Genomic DNA, 22732 nt, shown 5'->3' on the forward strand with positions numbered 1-22732 from the left:
GAAAGAAATCCTCATAGGTGCATTTAACCCACAGGGTTATTTCACAGCTTAGCATGTTTGCTGGAATCTTCTCCTCATATCCAACTTCCCTTTATTCATTTCAAACAGGTCTCATTGTTATAATGCTTTGGTACTTTTCACTGAACTTACTTTCTCCTTCTCTAAATTCATTAGGTATTAACTCAGCTTTTTTGTTTAAGTAGCTATTTTAATAACCCATCCACACCAATTTCCTTTTAAGATCCAAAGTCAACCAGAACTTCCACATTCATTGACATAATTGCAATATAGAAGCACTACAGTGAACGAATTGTGTTCCAAAGGCAGCAGCTATTAAAACTTGAAGATAGTGCCAGGTAAAGATGGCCCTAACTATTATGAACAATAAATACTACAACAACAACTACAATTGACCAAAGCTGCCAGATATTTCAACTGTGGGTCTTAAAAGAAGGTTAACCTTAAGGTGAGATACTTCACCTGAAGGGAAATGTCCTATCTGTTTCCAACCACTAGCAGTTTCTACACTGTTCCATAGAAAGGCACCTTCCCTTTGCTACTCAGCATGTTCTCAGAGAAAAATCTAAGCAGTTTTACCCACTTCTACTGGAATGGCAGGAAGACAATAAAAGCGTGTCTTCAGGTTCCCCCAGTTTATTGATTCCCAGTTGGACACACAAATAAGGACACTGGGACACCACAAGAACAGTAGATCTAGACCAAAACTACTCTTTAAATGTTTATAGTCTTAATCTTCTCCTGCTGTCTTCTCAGTGGCAACCTACGCAGGCAGCTTGAGTGCTTCATCCCATCAAACTTATCTTCTCTGCCCTATCAGCAACCAACTGAACTTTGAATGCACCTACGCAGAGCCCAGGAAAGCTTCAGACAGGACACAGCCAAGGAGAAAGAGAAGCTTATAAACTACTGACACTAATCAAGGCCTAATGTACTTGAGAAAACGAGCCCTAATTTTCCATCAGGTTCCCCACATCCAGCAGCCTTCTGATACAAAAGAGAGTTTTCAGCTACTTGGTATTTTGTCAGCGTAAACAAGATTACAAATCATTACAGATCTCAAGTTTGATACAGTCCCCAGATTCTGAATGTGCATCAGTCTGTTTGTTTGTTAATTTACACTGTAAGCACCTGACAGACGGCTCGTGGGGAATTACAGCTCTCCTGGATGATAATGTTTGAGGCTTTTGGTACACACGGCTTAGTTTCAAAGTCTCATAAGAAGAGGAGTTTCTTTCATAAACAGCAGATTGCACAGGCTCGGTATTGCAGTATATACATGAACCCAGACCACAGTTAAAATCTACAGTGCAATATAACTCGTCTTCTCAGAGACAGACAGTTGATATGCTTATTCTAATTATAGTTCTCCTATTAGGAGAGGTTTTATTTCTCAGGAAAATAAAAGCATCAGTTGCAATGAATTTGCTTTAAAGAATCATAAAGCAGCCTTGATGGCAGCCTCAGGTAAAATCTGCCTTATGACATCAATTAGCATATGAACAACAAATATCACACAATTAGTGAAGAGACAGAGTATCTACATACATTGTTGGTTTATGTCGTCTTCATGTGTTATAAATCTCTCAGATTTCATCCCCTGAAGTTGACTACAGAGAGAATTCTTGCACTGGTGACTAGAGACATCACTAGGGAGGAAGTGCAGTCTAATGACTGAGGTCCATCTATCCTGCCCCATCACAAGAACAACTGCAGATGCCCACTAGAGCTTGAAGTTACAGCAAGAGCAGCAGGGAAACAAGCACACATCAGTTTGCCATTCAGCATAACTCCATAACTGCATCTCAAATATATCACGGCACTGGAGCCATGAAATGCAAGACTCCTGAAAATTGACTGCAGCAGCAAGTGGAGCAGACATGAATAAGGTTCTTCCCTGCCTAAGATATAAAAAGGCAAATATCATAATATAAGTAACAGGAAAAGTTCAGGAGTTCATAACGGTACCAAAATCAATAATTCCACTTGCAAATCTGAAGGCCTGATTCAATTCCCACTGAAGTCAGTGGTGAACTTAGAGTGGCTTCAATTACTTTTGCACGAGCAGTTCTTCTGACATCCACTCTCCATGAAGCATGCCTGCAACTGCAGCTACACCACACACGTGGCGTTGCAGCTGTAGATTACCAACACAAAGACCTCTCTGTGTGAAACAGAATGGTCACACACCAAATTAACCCACTGTGATAAAGCAAAGGCTGTCTACAGGTAAAGACTGGTTTAACTGACAGCTTGTAAAAACAATGACACCACAGAACAGAAGGGGGGAGAGGGAATCCCCCAAAAACACACACACACACACACATACTCTTCCCCCTCTCTCCCATTACTATAAAAGTACATAGTTATTACTAAGTTTTCCACTCATTGCTGGTTTTCCTGCATTTTAACTGCCCTTCATGCATTCGAACATCAATGCCAAACACCAAGAACAGCGGAGAACCTTGAGTGGATATTATCAAAAGTAGCAAGTCAGCTTGCGTTCAGTTCCTGCCAGTTGGATATTTACATCTGCCAACCCCAAAAGTCCTAACACCATTTAATACTCTAAGCTTCTATTTGCCAAAGAGACAGAGATCATTTGTTACAAAGGAGGTACCCATACGGGTCACTGCATTCTGGCGTTTTCTGACTAAGATGCAACATTAGGTCCCAGATCAGCAGAGACATCAGAAAGGTTACTAAATACACGAAGTTAAATGATATTTAGCTTTTAAGGATTAGGATGCACAGTTCTTCATATACAATCATTAAGTAACCTTAAATGTGTTGGGATTTTTTTCTAAATATTAACATTGTGACAGAATTTTTCGAACTCCTTCCAGCAACTTCAACTTTATATATAAACACAGTTCCTTCAAACCAGGATTTATCTGCAATCTAATTCAGCTTCAAATAGATTTCTTGTAGACTACCTATTTTCAGTCCCAAATGAAACACTCAAAACCATTTCACTCCCTAGGCAGGATCAAGTTACAGAACTAAAAAGCAGACACAAATGGAACTGAAAGGCAAAGTGAAAGATTACCCAAAACTTACACAGCAGTTTCCAGAAGATCTATTAAAAGGCATAATACTTCTTTCAGCAAACAGGTGATACAGTAAAAAGCATAAATAGTAAGAGTAGTAAATTCTTAATCTTATTTTCTTTCCAAGTTTGCTACTTACTGTAGAAACCCAAATCTATCTGTGACTTTGTACAGACGATAGTCAGCATCTTCCCATGGCTCAATCTGCGCACCCTCCCGGCCCTAGAGGGAAACAAGAAAGACCCAAATTGAGTTTGGTGATACAATAAACTAAAACACAGAAGATTCAACCACTCAAAGCCTAATCTTTGGGACACACTGGTAGTGGGGTAGAGGAGGGGGAGGAGAACATTAGTCCTAAACTGCCCAACCAAGAAAAAGGTTGCAAACCTCTGCAGCCTCTATGAACGGTATTTTCATCAGAGGAAATCTCTTTTGGTCACTGCTATACACAGAGTAAGATTTAACCACTGATTTCAACTATGGACTCATAATAATCTTACACCTGTAGTTAACCTCCACAATAGTCCATCAAGATCCCCACAGAGTGCCTTCTACTCGTTTCATTTCCATAGTCCACCTTTCCTAAACCATTACCTGACACCACCACATAGTGTGGGCAGTGCTGAGCTAATGCCCACGCTGACCTCCAGCAGCTGTCAGACAGAACACAGCACCGAGTCTTCCCTCGATGAAGCATTCATTCATGTTCGTCTATCTACTCCAACTACTAATTTTCATAAGACTTGCAGAAATCGAAGTTATTTCAGCTATAATTTCTTCTGGTATGGGCTACACTCGGGTTACAGAGCATGAAGAGAGGCCACCAGTCAAACCACAAAATGTATGGTGTTTATGTGGCAAGGTTTTGGTAGCACTGGGCTACAGGGGTGGCTTCTGTGAGAAGCTGCTAGAAGCTTTCCCCCATGTCCAACAGAGCCAATGCCAGCCTGTGCCCTGTGGAGAGAGGAGCCCAGGCTGGAGCAGGTTTGGTGGCAGAACTTGTGACTCCATGGGGGACCCACATTGGAGCAGTCTGTTCCTGAAGGATGCACCCCATGAAAGGACCCACGCTGGAGCAGTTCATGAAGAACTGCAGCCCATGGGAAGGACTCATGTTGGAGAAGTTCATGGAGGGCTGTCTCCTGTGGGAGGGACCCCACAGTGGAGCAGGACAAGAGCGTGAGGAGTCCTCCCCTGAGGAGGAAGAAGCAGCAGAGACAACATGGGATGAACTGATCACAACCTCCATTCCTCATCAACCTGTGCCACTTGAGGGCAGGAGATAGAGAATTCCAAGTGAAGTTAAGCCCAAGAAGAAGGAAGGGGTGGGGAGGGGAAGTGGTTTTACAATTTGGTTTTATTTATCCTTATCCTACTCTGATTTGATTGATAATAAACTACTTTCCCCTATTCAAGCCTGGTGTTCCCATGATGGCAACCGGTGAGTGATCTCTCCTTGTCCTTATCTCAACCCATGAGCCTTTTGTTGTATTTTCTTTCCCCTTTCAGTTGAGGAGGGGAGTGACAGAGTGGCTCTGGTGGGACCTGGTATCCAGCCAGGGTCAATCCACCACACTTGTGGTTATTCAAAACCCAGAGCCACTCCCTTAAGTGCACATTGTGCAAAGCACCACTACGTGTAGCATGTAAAACATTTCATGAACTCTACTAACAAGCCTAATGCTCAGTGTTCCAATGACACTTCTGAAGTCCGTAAGTGTTCCAAGAATATGTGAATACAGCGTAGACATTCCAGGCATACTCTGTGCCAGGCTTTTACTTGGCAAGTGGTTCAAGAATAAGGATACCTGGGGTATTTCTTCAATTCCTCACAGTAATCTGACAAACAATGCAGTTCGCTCATCTTTCAAGTTCTCTGTAATGATTTAACTGTTTCCATTACCATAACCACAAATGAAATAAAAATTAGAGTCCTTTGGATCTCATAGATCGACCGAGCATCCTCCGACACCCCAGTTTCATTACTTCTAATACATTACAATACCTTAAAATAGCCCCAAAGCAACTTGCCATGCACCTGAAAAATGAGTTGATTTAGTCATTATCCAGAATATCCCCCACGGAAGGAAAACTTAATTCACCCAGAGGGCAGCGTATCACAAACCCATCAGATTAGTACTACATAGAGTATTTTAAACAAAAGCTAGCAGGAATCATGATTCATTTTTTAAACAGGCATATTACTAACATTAATTATAAGCTATCTTTAATATTATTATCGAGTTCACTTACTCTGTCATACTTGGCAACTATCTCTGCTCGTTCTTGGGCAAGTTTGATAGCAGCATCCTGCTCGGCATCTGCACCTGTGGAGAAGTCAAATGATGCTGTTCAGATTCTCTCCCTTGTGAACAAAGAACTGCAGCTAAAGATTTGGAAAATGATCTTCAGAGAGACTACTTGGATGGAGAAATGCCAACGAAACAATTGTATGGAAGCAAAATGTGACTTTGGAGTATGTCTTGAGTGCTGTTCAGAGTAAAACACGATTATCGGATGGTGTCCGAGCTGCTCAGTTTAGAATGTTCCTGATTTTCCATCAAAGCAGATATTAAATAAAAGTTAAAGAAATAATACTCCATAAACCACTAACTGGAAGACTGAAGAACACGGTAAAAGCTACTAGCGGCCAGTTTCACAAATGTTCACATAGTCAAAGAAAGGCAAAACATACACTAGTGGTTAAAGTGAAAGTATGAACTATTACAGGGTTTGTACAGAGGGATTAAATACTGATGAACACTGAAGAAATACTGCATGACTTCAGCTGAGAAACTGCCTAAGACTGACCTCTCAGGAACCAGGGAAGGACGTCGGTATAGGATCAGAACTGCAACCTGGCTAAGCCAGAGTTGGAGTAAGTGTAAGGATATGACAACAGGAAGCTCGACAGGCAGGAATAAACAGGTATGTGGGTACACCAGTACACTGCAGTGGATTTTAGTACAGCAGTGCAGTTCAGAAAGTTCAGATAAATCTGGTTTCATCAAGAGAAGGTGAAGCAGACTGAGTGTGTAACTGAATTCAGTTCCTTGACATGGTTCCCTTAGCTGAAACCATCTCTAGAACATGGACAGGAACATAAAGGGGGCACCAAGAAAGGAAAAGTAAGAAAGATGCTGCTTTGCATATTCAATAACATAAACGCACTTCAACATCCCAAATGTGATCATGATTTCAAACCACATCAGTTTTAATCAATGATAAGTTTGTGAAAGATTCAAGAGTTGGTTTGTTTCCATTATTAAAAAGCAACAAACTCCAGATAAAGCAAAGCTTTAAAAAGGTTTGAAAGAGTTTCCAAGCACACACTGTTATAAAAACAACTCCATGTGTTTTTGTACCACTATTTAGTTCATGGCAACATAATGAACTTCAAGAATTGTACATATCAACCATCTGGGCCATGACATAGAAAAACAGATCAGAAATTAGAGTTTTCTATCCTATGACTTTGTTAACACATTTGTTCAAACCCACTATTTCCTTAATCAAATTTATCTACGTGTTTCTCAATATTTAGACAAGAAGTTGTGCAAGGGGGCCTTCTAAGCTCTCTGTTAGACACTGAGCATGGTCTCTCCATGTTTTCACTTGAAGTTGCTGTAGGGGAACGCAGGGAGAACCGGAGCAGCATGCCCCATGGCAGACACCAACACCAGTGATGCTTTTCCCAAGCTTCCCCTAACTAAAAGTCTGACAGCATTTTCAAAGCATTCACTTCAGATGTCCAGAAGCTACCCTTAGTTATCCTCACTCCGGCCCCCTTCTGCCTGTCACCAACATTCGGCAATCATATTACACCCATTTATTAGTGAAGACATCAAACTCTGTCCTTTTTCCCCCCATGTGCACCAGAACCAACACACGGGTAGTGACACAATTATTCAAGGGAGGTAAAAAAATAACAATTAAGAATTCCATCTGCTTTGTTTGGAAGCTCCACATCTCCGTGCCACAACACTGACAAATAATGTCCTCCCTGTAAGGTAAGAGGTGGACAGACTCATTTCATATTGCTCAGCCTTTGGTGGTGTCCAAGCAGTGCACTGTTCTTCCTGCTCTTCCAGTGCTAGATCCACCTTTATTCTGAAGCTTGAGGACTGGAACACACAAAGCAGTTTGGTTTCAGGTTTGGTTTACTCTGACACGGTTTCATAGCGACTGCTGTTACCACAGCTACCCAGGTGAACGCTGACCAAGGCACAACTCTTACACACCAACCACATCACTCTTTTAGAACCCTCCCCAGTGCTGTCACCACACAAGGGCAGACACTGAACTCTACTCGAGTGCATTCAGGCACTACACATTCCCCAACACAAGTATAATAATCTGGGGTTTATCCTTTAGTAGTTGCCATACTATGCCTACTAAACCAACAAGGTCCTCTAAAGCTACCAAATCTACACTGACATGAAGCAGTAGATGAAGCCAAGTAGTATTTTCAAAGAAAGAAGGTAAAGGAACCATAGTAAAAATAAATTGTGTTTTCTTTTGTAAGACACAAAGTGCTTAAAATAAATCTTTATAGAAGGCAAATGATGGGGGTTTCAAAAGCAAACTTCATGCTTGCTTAGAAAGCTGATGTTCCTGCAGAGAACTCAAGTACTGAGCAATCCTAATGATCTCTTTGCCAATGGACAGATGTGAGGGAGAAGTTGACTTGTTTAAAGCACCACTGCTGCTGGGCTTGGAGAAATGGGGAATAAAATCCTACGATGATTTTCCCAGTAAAGGAGAGATCAAATTTGATCTGAGAAAGAGTGTGGCTGCATAATAAGTAGTCAATAGTGTAATACACAGTCGATGTATTCAAGTGGTAAGTAGCTGATACACGTTTTTATTAAAAGAATTAAAAAACCAGATTATTACTTTCACTTTAAAACCCCCCTCAAAAGGACATGCACAGCTCTTCAACACCACGCATGTGGGAAGTGGCAGAAGCTGAAACAAAGTTTAAACCTTTGCTTAAAACAATTATTGATGTTGAAAGCATGGCCAGGGCTTACCTTCCTCTCCTCTGCACGAGTACCACAGGAATCAAACTTTGGCATGTTCTGTGTCTCATGACAATTCAATTACATTTAGTGGGGGAATGAACAGATTCATTGCATTGCAAATAATCCTCTTCACTTTCTGCCAGAATCATCTTAACCTGCTAGCTGCACTAAGATAGTTTAATGTTACATTAATCCATCCATACTGAAAACCCAGAGAACAGCTCGAGATGGGGACAAGAGGTTGTATTTTGAGAGATAAGCATAAAATATGATTTGTTCTTCTAAGAGGAGTTATTTAAATATCTCCGAGTTAGGAATTGCACAATGATTCTTGATAAAGTACAAGCTAAATATGGGAACAAGAAAATTTCTTCATGAAATACCTTCCTAGGCACAAAAATACATCACTAGGAAACTGAAGACAAGTAACTGGTAAAAGTCTCACCGGTTTTGTTCAGTAAGTCTCACATAACTGAAAGCAGTTGAAATAATGGCCAATGCCAACGTCATGAAGTTCAACCAAGCGAAGTGCAAGGTCCTACACCTGCGTCAGGGCAACCCCAGGCACAGCTACAGGTTGGGTGAAGTGACTTACTAAAACACTGCATTTGAGTCCCCCCAAAATTCAGGCTTACAAGGTACAACAAGAGCACTTACAACCCTGCCAAGCGGCAACATCACACCTACCTCTTGAAAAAGGGGAATCATAGAAAGAAAGGCCAGGAACAAAGATTTCTGAGCAGTTAGCCTGATACATGTATCACTCAGAGAGTGTTTTCCCCTCACCACTCTTTCATGCTAAATTGTATTCTATATTTACAAAGATTATAAATTTATAAGTTTAGAAAAGCAGCACGTAAAGGAGCTGAAGCATTGGTAGAGTCAGAAAACTGAACCCAATATCCCAATCTGCAACGCCATGAGAGAGAACTGACATAACAGCCAGTTTAGTGCTCTTCTGCTGCACTTCCAAATCAGGTTATCTTACTTGTCGGTGCTGCTAACTCATGAACTGATGGATTTCAACCTTCAAAAGGATACTTGAGGATGGGGCTAGAATTTGGCTCATTTTGCAGCTCCCTGATTCTAAGGTGCTAAACTAGACACCTGTGGACTGCTGTCAGCCCTACAAAGTGAGAGGAGAGCATTGCCCAGCATCACTACATGCTTTCTTACTTCAGCTCTCTAATCGGAGTCTCTCCTTACCCCAACAACTACTGAAGAGTTGAAACAGACACAATTTGTTCAGGAACAGAAAGTGATGATGCTATGTAAGAAATAGAAGTACACAGGCAAAGAGATAAACTACTTGTACACAAGCACACAATCCTAAACAGCCCCAGTACTTATCTTCTGAGAGGGAAATAAGTGATCTGGAGGTGCCAGCATGACTCAGGAGCAGAAGCTTTCCAAATGAATTCTGGATGTTATTCTGCTCTCCACTATTAGGTTGTCTCTGTGCGCATCATATGAACATTTAAAACAAAATCCCACATTTTTAAATCACAGAATCACAGAATGGTTTGGGTTGGAAAGGACCTTAAGACCATCCAGTTCCAACCCTGCCATGGGCAGGGACACCTCACACTAGACCGTGCCACCCAAGGCTCTGTCCAACCCAGCCTTGAGCACTGCCAGGGATGGGGCAGCCACAGCTTCTTTGGGCAACCCATTCCAGTGCCTCACCACCCTCACTGTAAAGAACTTCTTCCTTATATCTAACCTGAACTTCCCCTAAAAAACCCTGGAGGGTTTTTTAATTTCAAACCCCATGTCCAGTTCAGCCAATTGATATAAAAATTGACAAATTCATTCCTAAACCTGCCAAACAAGCTTCTTACACAGACATAAAAACCAATGGGAAACTCCCAGTTCCTACTCAGCAGTTGCAATCTGAAGTATCTTGCAGCACGAGAGGAACACTGGCGAGAACAGTTTAGTTTTCCAGAATTCCAGCTTCTTCCAATCCCAAGGAAGAAAGGCCAGAGCAGTACATTTAAATGAGGAGGAACTATTAATATCAACAGATGGATAATACGTAATGTTCTGCTCTATAAAGAACGCAGGACTACCAGGAATGGATCAACTGCTACAAGTGACGTTATTTAACAGCAAAACAACAGACCCAAGTAAAAACAAACACTGTTCAGGAGAAAACAAGGATGTGCCCTACAAATAGATGTAAAAATAAAATTCTGGCTGTTAGTAAAAATGTCCTCAGGGATAGAAGTTTTTGTAAGAAACCAGGTACAGACACAGAGCTCCAGTTTGACAGATCTGATCCAACTAGCAAAGCAATAATCCTGCCTTACTCCTGCCTTTGTGCCACCTTCTCCCTTCTGTTTCACAGGGACAAACAGTACCTGTCGACAGACATCAGAGAACCTTTGATCCAAGGTCTCCCTATCAAACACCTAAAATGCATTTTTTAAGGCCGGGGTAGGGAGGAAAGGCAAAAAAGGGGGAAAACTAAAACTGGCACCAATGTATTCTTGTATTAATTGATATTACCACGCTAAACACTGAGGATCCTTCTTGCAGCCCCAGCAGTAACTCAGTTTTCCAAAACAGAATCCTAGAATCAACTAGGTTGGAAAAGACCTTTAAAATCATCAAGTCCAACCTTTACCCCAGCACTGCCAAGGTCACCACTAACCCATGTCACAGACGGCCTCATCTACACGGTACATGAACACTTCCAGGGATGGTGATTCCACCACTGCCCTGGGAAATAAAGGAGAGGGAAATGGCAGCATTATCCTTGGTGTTTCCAGCAGCCAAGGAGCAGCTGAACAGCCTGTGACAGCCTGTCAGCAGCTCAGCTGCTCCTGCTCAGGGGCGACTTACACCAACAGCCCCTAATTACACCTGGTTTTCATCGCATGGCCTGACAGAACTGAGCTGCTGCACATGAGGAATTGCCAGCAGACAGTAAGACTTTGCCACAAGAAAAGCTTTTCTTCTTCTTCTAGGTTTATACCTGTAGTTCAAACTCTATTTGCCCAATCATCACAGAATGGTTTGGGTTGATGGGACCTTGAAGCTCATCCAGTTCCAACCCCGTGCCACGGGCAGGGACACCTTCCGCTAGAGCAGGTTGCTCCAAGCCCCTGTGTCCAACCTGGCCTTGAACACTGCCAGGGATGGGGCAGCCACAGCTTCTCTGGGAAAAGTCTGTGCCAGCGCCTCAGCACCCTCACAGGGAAGAGCTTCTGCCTCAGAGCTCATCTCAATCTCCCCTCTGGCAGGTTAAAGCCATTCCCCACTCGTCCTGTCCCTACAGGCCCTCGTCCAAAGCCCCTCTCCAGGTTTCCTGCAGCCCCTTCAGGCACTGGAGCTGCTCTAAGGTCTCCCCTTCGGGAGCCTTCTCTTCTCCAGGCTGCCCCAGCCCAGCTCTCTCAGCCTGGCTCCAGAGCAGAGTTGCTCCAGCCCTCGCAGCATCTTCCTGGCCTCCTCTGGACTCACTCCAACAGGTCCACGTCCCTCTTATGTTGAGGGCCCCAGAGCTGACACAGGACTGCAGGCAAAATTGCCTCTTACAGATGTGCCATACATTTAAGTAGAATAATAGAACAACTTAAGTTGGAGAAGGCACTTAAGATCATCAAGTCTGTCAACACTGCCATGTCCACCAGTAAATCATGCCCCTAAGTGCCACGTCTACATGTCTTTTTAAATACCTCCAGGGATGGTGACTCCACCACTGCCCTGGGCAGCCTGTTCAGTGCTTGACAGCCCTTGAGGTGAAGATGTTTTTCCCAATATCCAGCCTAAACCTTCCCGATGCAGCTTGAGGTCATATCCTCTGGGCCTACCACTTGATACCTGGGAGAGGAGACTGACCCCCTCCTGGCTCCATCCTCCTGTCAGGCAGTTGTAGAGAGCGATAAGGTCCCCCCTGAGCCTTCTCTTCTCCAGACTAAACCCCCCCAGGTCCCTCAGCCGTTCCTCATCACACTTGTGCTCCAGGCCCTGCACCAGCTCCGTTGCCCTTCTCTGGCCCCGCTCCAGCACCTCAATGTCTCTCTTGCAGTGAAGGGCCCAGAACTGAACACAGGATTCGAGGTGCAGCCTCACCAGTGCCCAGCACAGGGGCACAATCACTGCCCTGGCCCTGCTGGCTGCACTATTGCTGATACAGGCCAGGATGCTCTTGGCCTTCTTGCCCACCTGGGCACAAGCTGCTCATGTTCAGCGGCTGTCAACCAACACCCCCAGAAATAATGCTAATAGCATCCTATGGGATCTCATCCCAAATTCTTAAGAGATTTCTCCCTTTTTTATTCCTTGACCCATCCTCACTGTGGAGCAGTTTAAAACCCCAAAGACTTGGAACATGCCAATTTGTTCTCCATTACTTCACTCAAATTCTTGCTTGTTTGCACATTACACATTCCACTGCACAAAGAACTGCACTGGCACGAATTCCTGTCTGCAGGCACTACCACCAGCTGCTACACATCTACACATCCAAAGCACAGATCAGAGCAATAAACAAAACATTTTCTAAGTCTTTGGTCATATCAGAGAGTCCCTTTAATACTCAGGCTGTTTATTTTCCTTCGAGTCCATTCCCACAAACAATGAAATAAAAGCCATGACGTGCACTTAATAGTATTTTGTTGTGGGTAGACAATGTTCAAAAGGAAAAATCTTTATAAATGCCTGCACACAGATATTAAATTTGCTCTGAACAGAAGAGATTAAGTATTACTTATTATACTTTATTTTTCTCTTCAGGCAGAGAGAGGAACTTTTAACACAAAGTGAAATAGTTAGAAATCAATCCCTTTTACTCAGCAAGGGAAGTTTCCTCAGGAAAACAGTATTTCCAGAAGTTAACTGAGCTACATTTCTTCCATCATTAAACATAATTATCTACTTTAATACTATTGAAGTATTTAAAACTCAGTTATCACTAATCTGAAAGGAGAGAGAAGTAAAACAGCACATAACATAAACAACTTAAGACCAGGACATCAAATAAAACAACATTTTACCAGTCTTTCGATTGCAGTTTTCTGCCCAGTCCTTGTAAAGCTCTGGTTTAGTCTTCATGAAGTAAATCTGTGTTTCTAGACCATATTCTAAATCAGTTTATCAAAAACAAACAGCGACAGCTCTCCTCCTCCTCTTGCAGCATTTGCTCCCCAGAACCGAGCCACTTGACACGTGCTGCTTCTTTCTCCAGACACGGCCCCTCTACAGCTACACGAGCTGCAGATACTCGAACAAAGCTGCTGTTTGTTAACCAGAAGTGTCACGCAGGCCCCGTGCTGGTGTTCCCCACCACAGCCCACAGCCCTGCATTCCAGCTAAGAATAAACAAGAGGATTTGAACAAACAGCCTCAGAGGACGCGGCTCCTGTGACACATCCCTGTTGCGCTGTGGGATCTGACTGGGATTTACCAAGTGCTGCAGGAAAAGCACCTTTTTTAAAGGACTTCCTAGAATGGGGCTTGAAGTACCCTGTTTCTGCTAACTACTTAAGAAACCATGAAATTAAGTAACCAAAAAATACACTTTAGATCTCTGTAACTGTTTGGTATTTCTCTACTTACAGGATGGAGATTTTACACGTTTTCTGTTTAAAACTCCCTTATTGGTCAGGATATCTTGGAGATCTGAAATACCTGGGATGTCAGGAGTTGAAAAGAACATTTTCATTGATGAAAGTATAAAGCAAATCAAGATTTAATATTGGCAGAATTCATCTGCATCCTCAAAACCTGAAAAACAAACCTCCATGCCCAATATTCAAGGACACACACATCAAGCCATTTTCCTGCACAGATTTTAGTCCTTACACATGATCTCTCAAGTAAAGTGTCAGCTCTTCCGTGATGCTTACAGCCAATTCCATTTCTTAACCTAAGCAAATCAGAGCACACACACTACCAGACGTGGCCTGGAAGACCTGTGTGGGCTTCCAACTCTTTGTGAAGCCAAGAGAAACCGATCAGTGGGACTGTTCAGCCTGGAAAAGAGAGGGCTTGGGGGGATCTTATCCATATATATAAATACACAAAGGCAGGGTGCAAAGAGGATGGAGCCAGGCTCTTTCCACTGGTGCCCAGTGACAGGACCAGAGGCCATGGGCACAAACTCTGGAGGTTCCCTCTGAACATCAGGAAACACGTTGTCACTGTGAGGGTGACCAAGCACTGGCACAAGTTGCTCAGGAAGGTTTGTGGAGCCTCCATCCTTGGAGATACTCCAAAGCTGTGTGGACATGGTGCAGGGCAACTGACTGTAGGTGACCCTGCTTGAGCAATGGGGTTGGACCAGATGATCCCCACAGGTCCCTGCCAAACTCCTTCTGTGGTTTCCTTCTCTAACACTGAGAAGTGTTAGAATGCCAGGAACAGGAGGCTCTGATCAAGTGCGTTGGACTGACTATTCTTTTTCCCCCCCCCAGGGAATGAAGAAAGAAGTTCCTTCAATTGTTTTAATGTTCCTCCCCACATCGCCTGGCAGAGCCCTGAGCCTGGAAACCGGCAGCAGCTCCTTGGTCTTTACCACTAACTGGCACTTATGGATCTCACCCAACCCCAGGTGCCAGTAGTTTAGTCTATGGCTTCACTATGAGTTTAGACTGAGCTAGTGGGATACCCACCACCAGTCGTGTTTCCTTCAGAAGTGGCATTTTCTTATTGCCACAGCAGTCATCTTGCTACACAAAAATAATCTTCCGTTTTCCTCATGATGGAATTACTGAACTGGTTTTGGAAATCCAACTACTGGCTGTTTCCTTACCTGAAAGCATATTTGTGGGGAAGACAGAAAGATCTCTCACACAGTGAGAACACGAGCACTCGTTCCAGGTTAACTCGCTCAACAGATGCCTTCACCACCTAAAAACAACTTGCTCTTTAACATCACCGGTACTCTTTCACTACATACACCATGCACATTCAGCAGTAACTAAGAGCTATATTACACTGAGAGTTTTCTTCTATCTTTCAGGTTTAGCGTATTTATTTCTGTGGGTGTTTTCGAGTAAAGATTTACACAGATATAAGGCAAGATTTTGGCTTGATTGAAATCTATCTCTATTCAGAAGCAGAAAAAAAGAGCTAAAGAGGCAGGAAAACTATTAATAAAAATCAGTATATTTCACTATGCTTTGCACCCAAAACCCCAAACATTCTAACAGCAACACACACATGCTCTTTCCCCCCTTAACAATCAGCCTTTCCTCAGAGCAGAACCTCTTGTAGGTTTACAGCGTGAGGAGTAACGGGTGGAAGATATGAAATTAAGGATTTAACTTTCCTGAAGAAACATGACTGCACTCTCATCTTAATGAAAAACCAAGTTCCACTACAGCAGAACACTTGCATTCTGCAGCATCCCCTGTGAGACACTGCACAGTCACCAGTGGAAAATGGTCACTTTGGAGATCAGTAGAATTAATTCCTACTACAAACTATCTCCAAGCAATTTTAAACTGATCCCCAAAGGACTCAAAGCAAGAGCAGGGAAACCAAGGCAGCCCTGCTAAGCCATATTCCACACAGGAAGCCTGTGTCAAAACATGAAATTAGAGTTTAGGAGTCCAATATATATTGCAAAGAATTTAAATCAACTTACTATCTCACTTTTAAGCAGCAACTGAGTAAAGGATTTACACGAACTCTTCTAATATTCATCAGTTCCTGCAATCTGTCTGTGACTATTTTCAATAACACAGCCTTGCTAATATTTATTAGTTAATAGAGCACTGAAAGAACTCAGAATAAACCAGCAATAAACCAGAAAAAGAATGTTATCTAATAAAACACGACTTGGCCTGTTACTTAGTCTTAATTTGCAATTATTTTTACATGCATTTCACATAAATAAGGACATCTTAAAACTCAATCATCTCCATCAGCTATGCCTACAACTGAGCCAGCTGGAAGCTGCAGTCTGAACGCTCATGTCATCACCTCACTATTAAGCCTTATGAATGTTACCACAAGGGTTACACAGTGGAGTGACAAGAACTGGCAGGGTTCTACTGTAATTCCGTTTTACAAAGTGGTGTGTGTGCAGTCCTGAGCCAGAAGATAATTAATTTGCTGAAGGTTAACATAATCAGTTGCAAAGCCAGAAGAAACCGTAATTGCTAATCTGTGACGAGCTACACTGAAAGGAGTAAACCCAATTTTAAACAATGCTCCTTTCTTGAAAGGAAAAGAGGAAAATAAACCCAACACGCAAGCCACCCTCCTGCCCAGGACTCTTGTCAACACCAGCTGAAGCATGTATGACAGCTCTTAATAGACTTTACAAATGTAAAGACTTGGCCTGGGTATAATTTGGGGCTTGCCACTAGTAAAGACTGGTCTGACTCGTGCAACAAGTGGCTAATGTCTTATGTCTAAGCTTAAGTCACCCTCTGTTCTCCTCCTTCCCAAGGGTGTAGCTGCTACCTGGCCTTTTTGGCAGCCTATTACTATTTTTCTCTTTCCTCACAGGCAGCATTATGACCATCCCAAGTGGTCGTTCACCTATACATTTTGTCTTTGAGGAGATGTCCAGGCTCTGCTGACTGAAGTCATGTCAGCCCCACAAACAGCTGCCCAGAGGGTGCGCGGAACACATTGACATTCTCGCTGTTCAGTGACATAGAGCAAGCCTTGTTTCTGCCACACATCATAACCCGGCAGCAAAGAAACAACAAAGAGCCTTCATGCTAAAACACAGGAGGTTTTCTCCTACATGGAAATCATTTTACAGTCTTCCAAATATTAAATTTCCTGGAACTCACACTGTGGCTAGACCTGATCCCGCTGTACCATGTAATCTGTTTCATCTAGAGCCCATGAGCATTACTCCCACACTCCCCTTGAAATCCATGACCTTTCCCAGTACTAGTCCTAGCCTCTACAATTAAAGACTTAATCAAATATGCTGCAAATCAGCTGCTGTATTATAGGTGAAGATCAGACACTTGACAGAAGCAGCACTGGCACATGAAAAGCAGGAATACCTCAGGAATTTTACCCTCAACCTAATGCAAGTCAAGTCATCCTTTCTACACTAGTGCCTTCTCGGGTATTTATACACAAATTTAGCTGAAAATGCCTCTTTTTCTTTGATCCCTTGGACTTTAAAAGTGTATTACGTCTGCAGTCCCCAGAGGCTTTTGAAAACTAAAATATCCTTGTCTACTCATACTTCTTTTAGCCATGACAGGCCACTAAACACACAAGCAGAGCGATCTTTCAGCAAGACTGAACAAAAAAGAGTTCTCTGCGATAAATTTCCTCTTTGTTTTCCCACTGCCATACATCAGGATGACACATAAAAATCATTTTTTCCCCCCAGCAACATAAATCAAAAGAACATTTAAAAACATTATCTGAAATTCTGACATAATTTCAGAGGTAATTTCACATTTCCTCTATTGTACATCTTCACTAGCAGTAGCCTGTTAATGTTTTCACAGCACTAAGATTTGCAGTCTCAATTTAAGCACTAAAATGGTTCTAATATTTTAGATTCTGACACAAGGCAGAACATTTCAAAGCAAGAGTTATGCTTCCTACATCAACAGACTTAAATAGAAGTAGTCAGATGCCGCCCGGCACTAATTGCGTGAAGTCTAGTGATTAATCATTTTTATCTCAGCATTAGTCAAAGTTAATGGAGCAAACAATCATTATATTTTAAAATGCAGTGTTAATGATATGAAGTCTCTTCCCAGCTTAAAGCATCACCAAAACAATGTTCACGCATCCTCTGGCAGGAGTTTCTGACGGGGCTCTTCACTTTGGAGGAAGCTGTTTCATTTCTTCTCTAGGGACAGAGAAGTTCTCTCCTTGCAGAAGTTGCACCTATATTTGTATCATTTCACTGGCTAGAATAAAAAGGTTTGTTCCTCTACACAGACAATCTTTGAATACTGATGTACACACAGTCCAACTCATCATTTAATTACACAACCAATTTAACTGATTAAAACAGGAAGAAAAAAAGGTTTGTTTTTGTAGTAGGTGTTATTCTGTCAATTAATAAGACTAAAAAGCTCCAAGCCAGCTCAGAAAAACACCAGCACTGATTCAAGTGGCAGGAGTAAAACTTCACCAGCATCATGGGGAAGAAGAAATAACACCCCTGGACCTGCCCAATGACCACAAGCTGTTACTTAATGCTGACACTATGGTCTTGCTCAAGCAGGCTGCTGAAACCTTGTTGCACCTCAAAGGAAGAGCAGGACAAGCAGTTACTGTCAGTACCAGCCTTATTTACCAGTTGCACATACACTACCAGTCTTTGATTCTTCTGCCTTCCCCTGGAAGAGACATCATGAGGTCCCCAGGGATTAGTCCTTCCCCAAAAGCAGGAGAACATCAGCCTTCAGGCACTGCCCACACTTCAACCTGAGCCTCCCAATGCTCTGCCTGGCTGGGCACAGCCTCTGCTGCAGGAGGGAGGCCTCAGCAGTTCTGTGGATGTTTTAAGCTCAGTTTCACCCTGATACACAACAGGAAAATCAAATCTGAAATACTGCAGAAGCTCCATCAGGATGAAAAAGCATTTCTTGCTTTATTCCAGCAAAAGTCATACAAGTTATTATAGGCTCCTGGACAGGCTGTTGTGATCCAGTGTGGATCTGAGGTGTCTCTCCACCTACCAGGGTGATACACTGAAGAAGCCATCAGAAATCACCCAGTACCAGCTACAGAGGAGCTGCAAGGTCCTTACACGATCAGCTTTAATTGTAATCCTAACATATTAAAAGTGTTTCCACAAAAAAAAATACTGAGTTACATACTACAGCTCTCCTCACTGTTCCTGGACACCTTTCTTCAGTGTCTCTGTCTCCGAGCTATTCATCTTTGAGCAGATAAACACTTTAACTGCAGTAATACCCTAAATACAAATAGGATCCTCTAAGCAAATCCTAGGAAAAGTCTGAATGGCACCAAGAGGCTCCTATGACACTAAACCCACTCTTGGTGACTCTATGAGTAAGTCTGCAAAAAGACATCAAGGGAGATTTAGGTACCTGCCTGCTTATAGCATCAGTCATGTCTCCACAGCACAAGGTAGAGTTGCTTTGGAAGATCTGAGTAATCAGCTAAAGTATCTGTCAGTCACTATTAAAAACTAAAACTAAATTTGGGAGAGGGAAAGAAAAAAAAATACTTGAAATCCCCTCTGAACACTTAAAATTATCTTACTACAAGCACTATATTGATAGGATTTTATGTTTATGAAGTGGTTATAGGAAGGGCTGGAGGAATAAGAGAGTCAAATGAAGGGTAAACAAGCTTGCTGAGGGAAGAAAATGCTGCTATCGGTTTCTTCATCCTTGCTCCAAGAAAAGGAAGCCAGTGACAGACAAGGAGGTTCTGTTGGTTTCGGTTTCACTGCCTGAGGACTGGTAAACAGAACAAAGTAAACAGCCACAGCATTTCCCATGCAACACAGGAACTAGGGCCTCGCTGCCCTGTGCTGTTTGCGTCCCAGCCTCAAGCTTAGGGCACAAGCAGCAGAGGCTGCAGTAAAGCCCAATGGCATACACCCCAAATGGAACTTGGGGTACATTCATGCTGGGATTCAGCAATACCAGTACAAATCTGTTTGCATCCATGTCATTTGCATCAGTGAAAACATTTACTAATATAAAGGATGCTGCGTGCATCAACAAGGGCATCACCAGCAGAGATAAAGATGTCATTGGCCCTCGCTGGTCAGCACTTGTCAGGCCACACCTGGAGTACTGGGTTCAGTTTTGGTCCCTGCTCTACAAAAACGCTGTGGACAGGATGGAGACAGTCCAGAGAAGGGCCACAAAGATGACCCAAGGACTGGGGAGCCGTGTGAGGACAGGCTGAGAGGGCCTGGAGAAAAGCAAGCTCAGGAGAGACCTTATCGCCACGTTCCAGTATTTAAAGGGTGGCTACAAAGAACATGGAGACTCCTTTTTATAAGGAGTCACATGGAACAGACAGCGGTGATGGGCACAAGTTACTCTGGGGAGAATCTGGTTGGATGCAAAAGGAAAGCTTTTCACACTGAGAACAATCAGCAGAGACCACGCTGAGATCCCGTTATCACTGAGAGGCAAGGACCAAGCTGCAGTTACGCAGGACCACAGAGCAAAAATAAAAGGCACTGTTTCAGTATCTGCTTTTAAAGAGTAACACAGGTTAATCAGAACAGAATTCTCCAGAGGTTTGTGATCTCTTACTTGAAGGAGATGTATGTGAGATGTACCATTGGGTTTGTTCTTTGGATACTCTGAAAGTGTTTTACAAATATCCAGTGTTTGCTTAAGAAAATGATTACTTTATTCTGCTGTTGCACAGAAACAAGTCCTTTAGTAATCAATGCATTAACAGGTATCATTAATACTTTCTTTTTACTAATTTAGAGGAAGATTACAGTGAGATGCCTTAATGACACTCAGAGAACTATCATCAAGTTTTCTCTCATACCTCTCTCAAAATCAGAACTTTATTTCAGTACTGATGCAATATGAAGAGCTACAAGCACTCGCTGCAATGGCCTTAGGAAGGTTCTGTTCCAAGACAAACACGAGATTAATTCTAGTCCTTGTGCACAGACATCAAGCAAAAATCCATTTATTTGTTAATGCTGAAGTCAATGATGCAGTAAACCTCCCGATGAAGATCCAGCCTTTTACCACTACAGTGTTAAGAAAAATCCCCCCAAAAATCCAAATCCACAACCCAGAAAAAGCTGACCATTTGTCACAGACTCTCACATCTCAGCAGAACATGCCCCGAAACGGCTAAAAGGTGTTTGTGAACTCAGTAGACAGAAGAAAGTCCACTTCATCCACCCTGAACACTGATGCAATACTCGGGCAACACCTATTCCAAGTTACAAGGATTAAATCTAGAATACTACACAAACAAAGCTTTTTATGGGTGCCAGTCCAGCTCAACCGCCTGTTTCATTCCAAACAGATCCCTTTCCAGCCTCTAAAAACCCCTTCCACAATCAAAATCCACAGGGGGAGTCAAGACCTGGTTGACCCTGTGGAGCTGCATGTGGGACACAAGCATCCTGTAACCCAGTGAAAGCGGATTAACTGCAGGAGCCTCCCAAAGGGCAGGCACAAGCTGTCCTCTCCAGCAGGGAGCAGGGAACAGCACGTCTGTACTCTGGGAAGCACGAGTTGAGATTTAAACACAGATCCACCCACTGTCTGCTCTGTGTGTGTACACAAGCAATAGGGATATTCAGCACTTTGGGAGGGTTCACGTTCTTTGTGCAGCCTGGGTAGACCTGGAGTGACAGGGCTGACTGGTTACCCAACCACCACAGAACATCAGAACTCAACCCTTCACAAGAAGATAGCTTTGAGCTCAAAGTACAACCAGCAGATAGAAAACTTCCTGGACAAAGCACTTGGTAAACCTAAATCCCCTTTAAATCCTCTCTTTGTAGCCACAGTGGTCAGACAGGGAACCCTCCCATGAGGCGTAACACTCATTCTAAAAATCATCAACTTCACAACCCAAAAGTTAAACCCAAAATAACTTGGGGGGGAAAAACCATATCTCAGTTATGATTTTGGTTCCCTCTTACCTTACCACTGAAGACATTTCCTCAGTAGACATTAAAATCCCAGCTTTCATTTCATCTGTTGCTATAACAAAGCCAAAGGATCAACTTGAAACAAGGAACTCTAATGCACTAAACCAAGGCATTACCTCTGCATAAGTATTCCCAAAAGGTCTAGCAATAGGATGGGAAATGAAGAGGTTGTTGCTTTAGTTACAGCATTTTGGAAGGATTAAGAGTTATCACTCCCGTGGCTTCAGACTTGGTGATAATCCAATAGCCTTTCATCACCTCTTCCCTCTTTAGCAGATGTACAGTTGTCCTCTGCCACCACAGAAGTCTGAATATGAGAGAATATTACCAAATGCTTCTTGTGTTTTAGAGTATTTTCTGAAATGAGTTAATTTAACAGCAAACTTTTTGTCATGCAAGCAAGTTCTTAAAAGACTTTACAAAGAATTCAGCCTACCTTAAAGCTGTACTCAGCCTAGAACTTCTGCTCACTGTTTTTCTCCTTCCCTACCTCACTTTCTTCCGTGGCACAGGAAAAACAAGGGGTGTAACTACTGAGCACTATAAAATTACTCACACATACTCTTTATTTGCTAACACCAGCTGCTTTGGAAGAGGACATGAAACCTAAAAGTTGACAATAGGGACCAACAGTTCACATTATTGTTATGTGCTATAAAAATGTAGGAGAACAAAAGCACCAGAGGGTACTTTGTACCTGAGGTACAATAGGCTGGTTAATCCCAGGGTGGCCTTCAGGCCATCTCAGATGTGGTGTTGACAGGTTTCTCTGAAAAATGACTCAGATGCATGTCCTGGGAGAAGTTCTCTCCCTGATTAAAACCCCATCACAAACAGCCACTATTCCTCAGGGGCTACTGAGCTGAGGTGGTGTTTCACTGAATCACAGGCTCCAACACAAACTAAGCCATATTTTTCTTCAGATAAAGGAATAGATCCTCGAGGAGTTGAAGTGAAGGCATGAGACAAACACATGGCTTTGCAGCCCAACTAATCAGGTTTTACTAAATCAAAACTCTTTGGTGGGAATGTAATGAAAGGCTACTCTGATTCTGAGTGCTCCATGTCTATTC

The 22732-nt window shown here is 42.8% G+C and overlaps 1 protein-coding gene across 6 annotated transcripts in view; it reads right to left on the reverse strand.

Moving 5' to 3' along the window:
• The window catches only part of USP6NL (USP6 N-terminal like), a 123677-nt gene that overhangs the window by 63789 nt on the left and 37156 nt on the right, over positions 1–22732 (reverse strand). For all 6 annotated transcript variants that reach the window (XM_030478922.1, XM_030478924.1, XM_030478928.1 and 3 more), the window contains 2 exons: positions 5325–5398; positions 3208–3290 (listed from right to left, as the gene is read on the reverse strand). In XM_030478922.1, the coding sequence (XP_030334782.1) occupies positions 3208–3290; positions 5325–5398 (157 nt within the window). The remainder of the gene's footprint in view (positions 1–3207; positions 3291–5324; positions 5399–22732) is intronic.

Source organism: Strigops habroptila, chromosome 3, assembly GCF_004027225.2.
Source record: "Strigops habroptila isolate Jane chromosome 3, bStrHab1.2.pri, whole genome shotgun sequence".
Lineage (NCBI taxonomy): Eukaryota > Metazoa > Chordata > Aves > Psittaciformes > Psittacidae > Strigops > Strigops habroptila.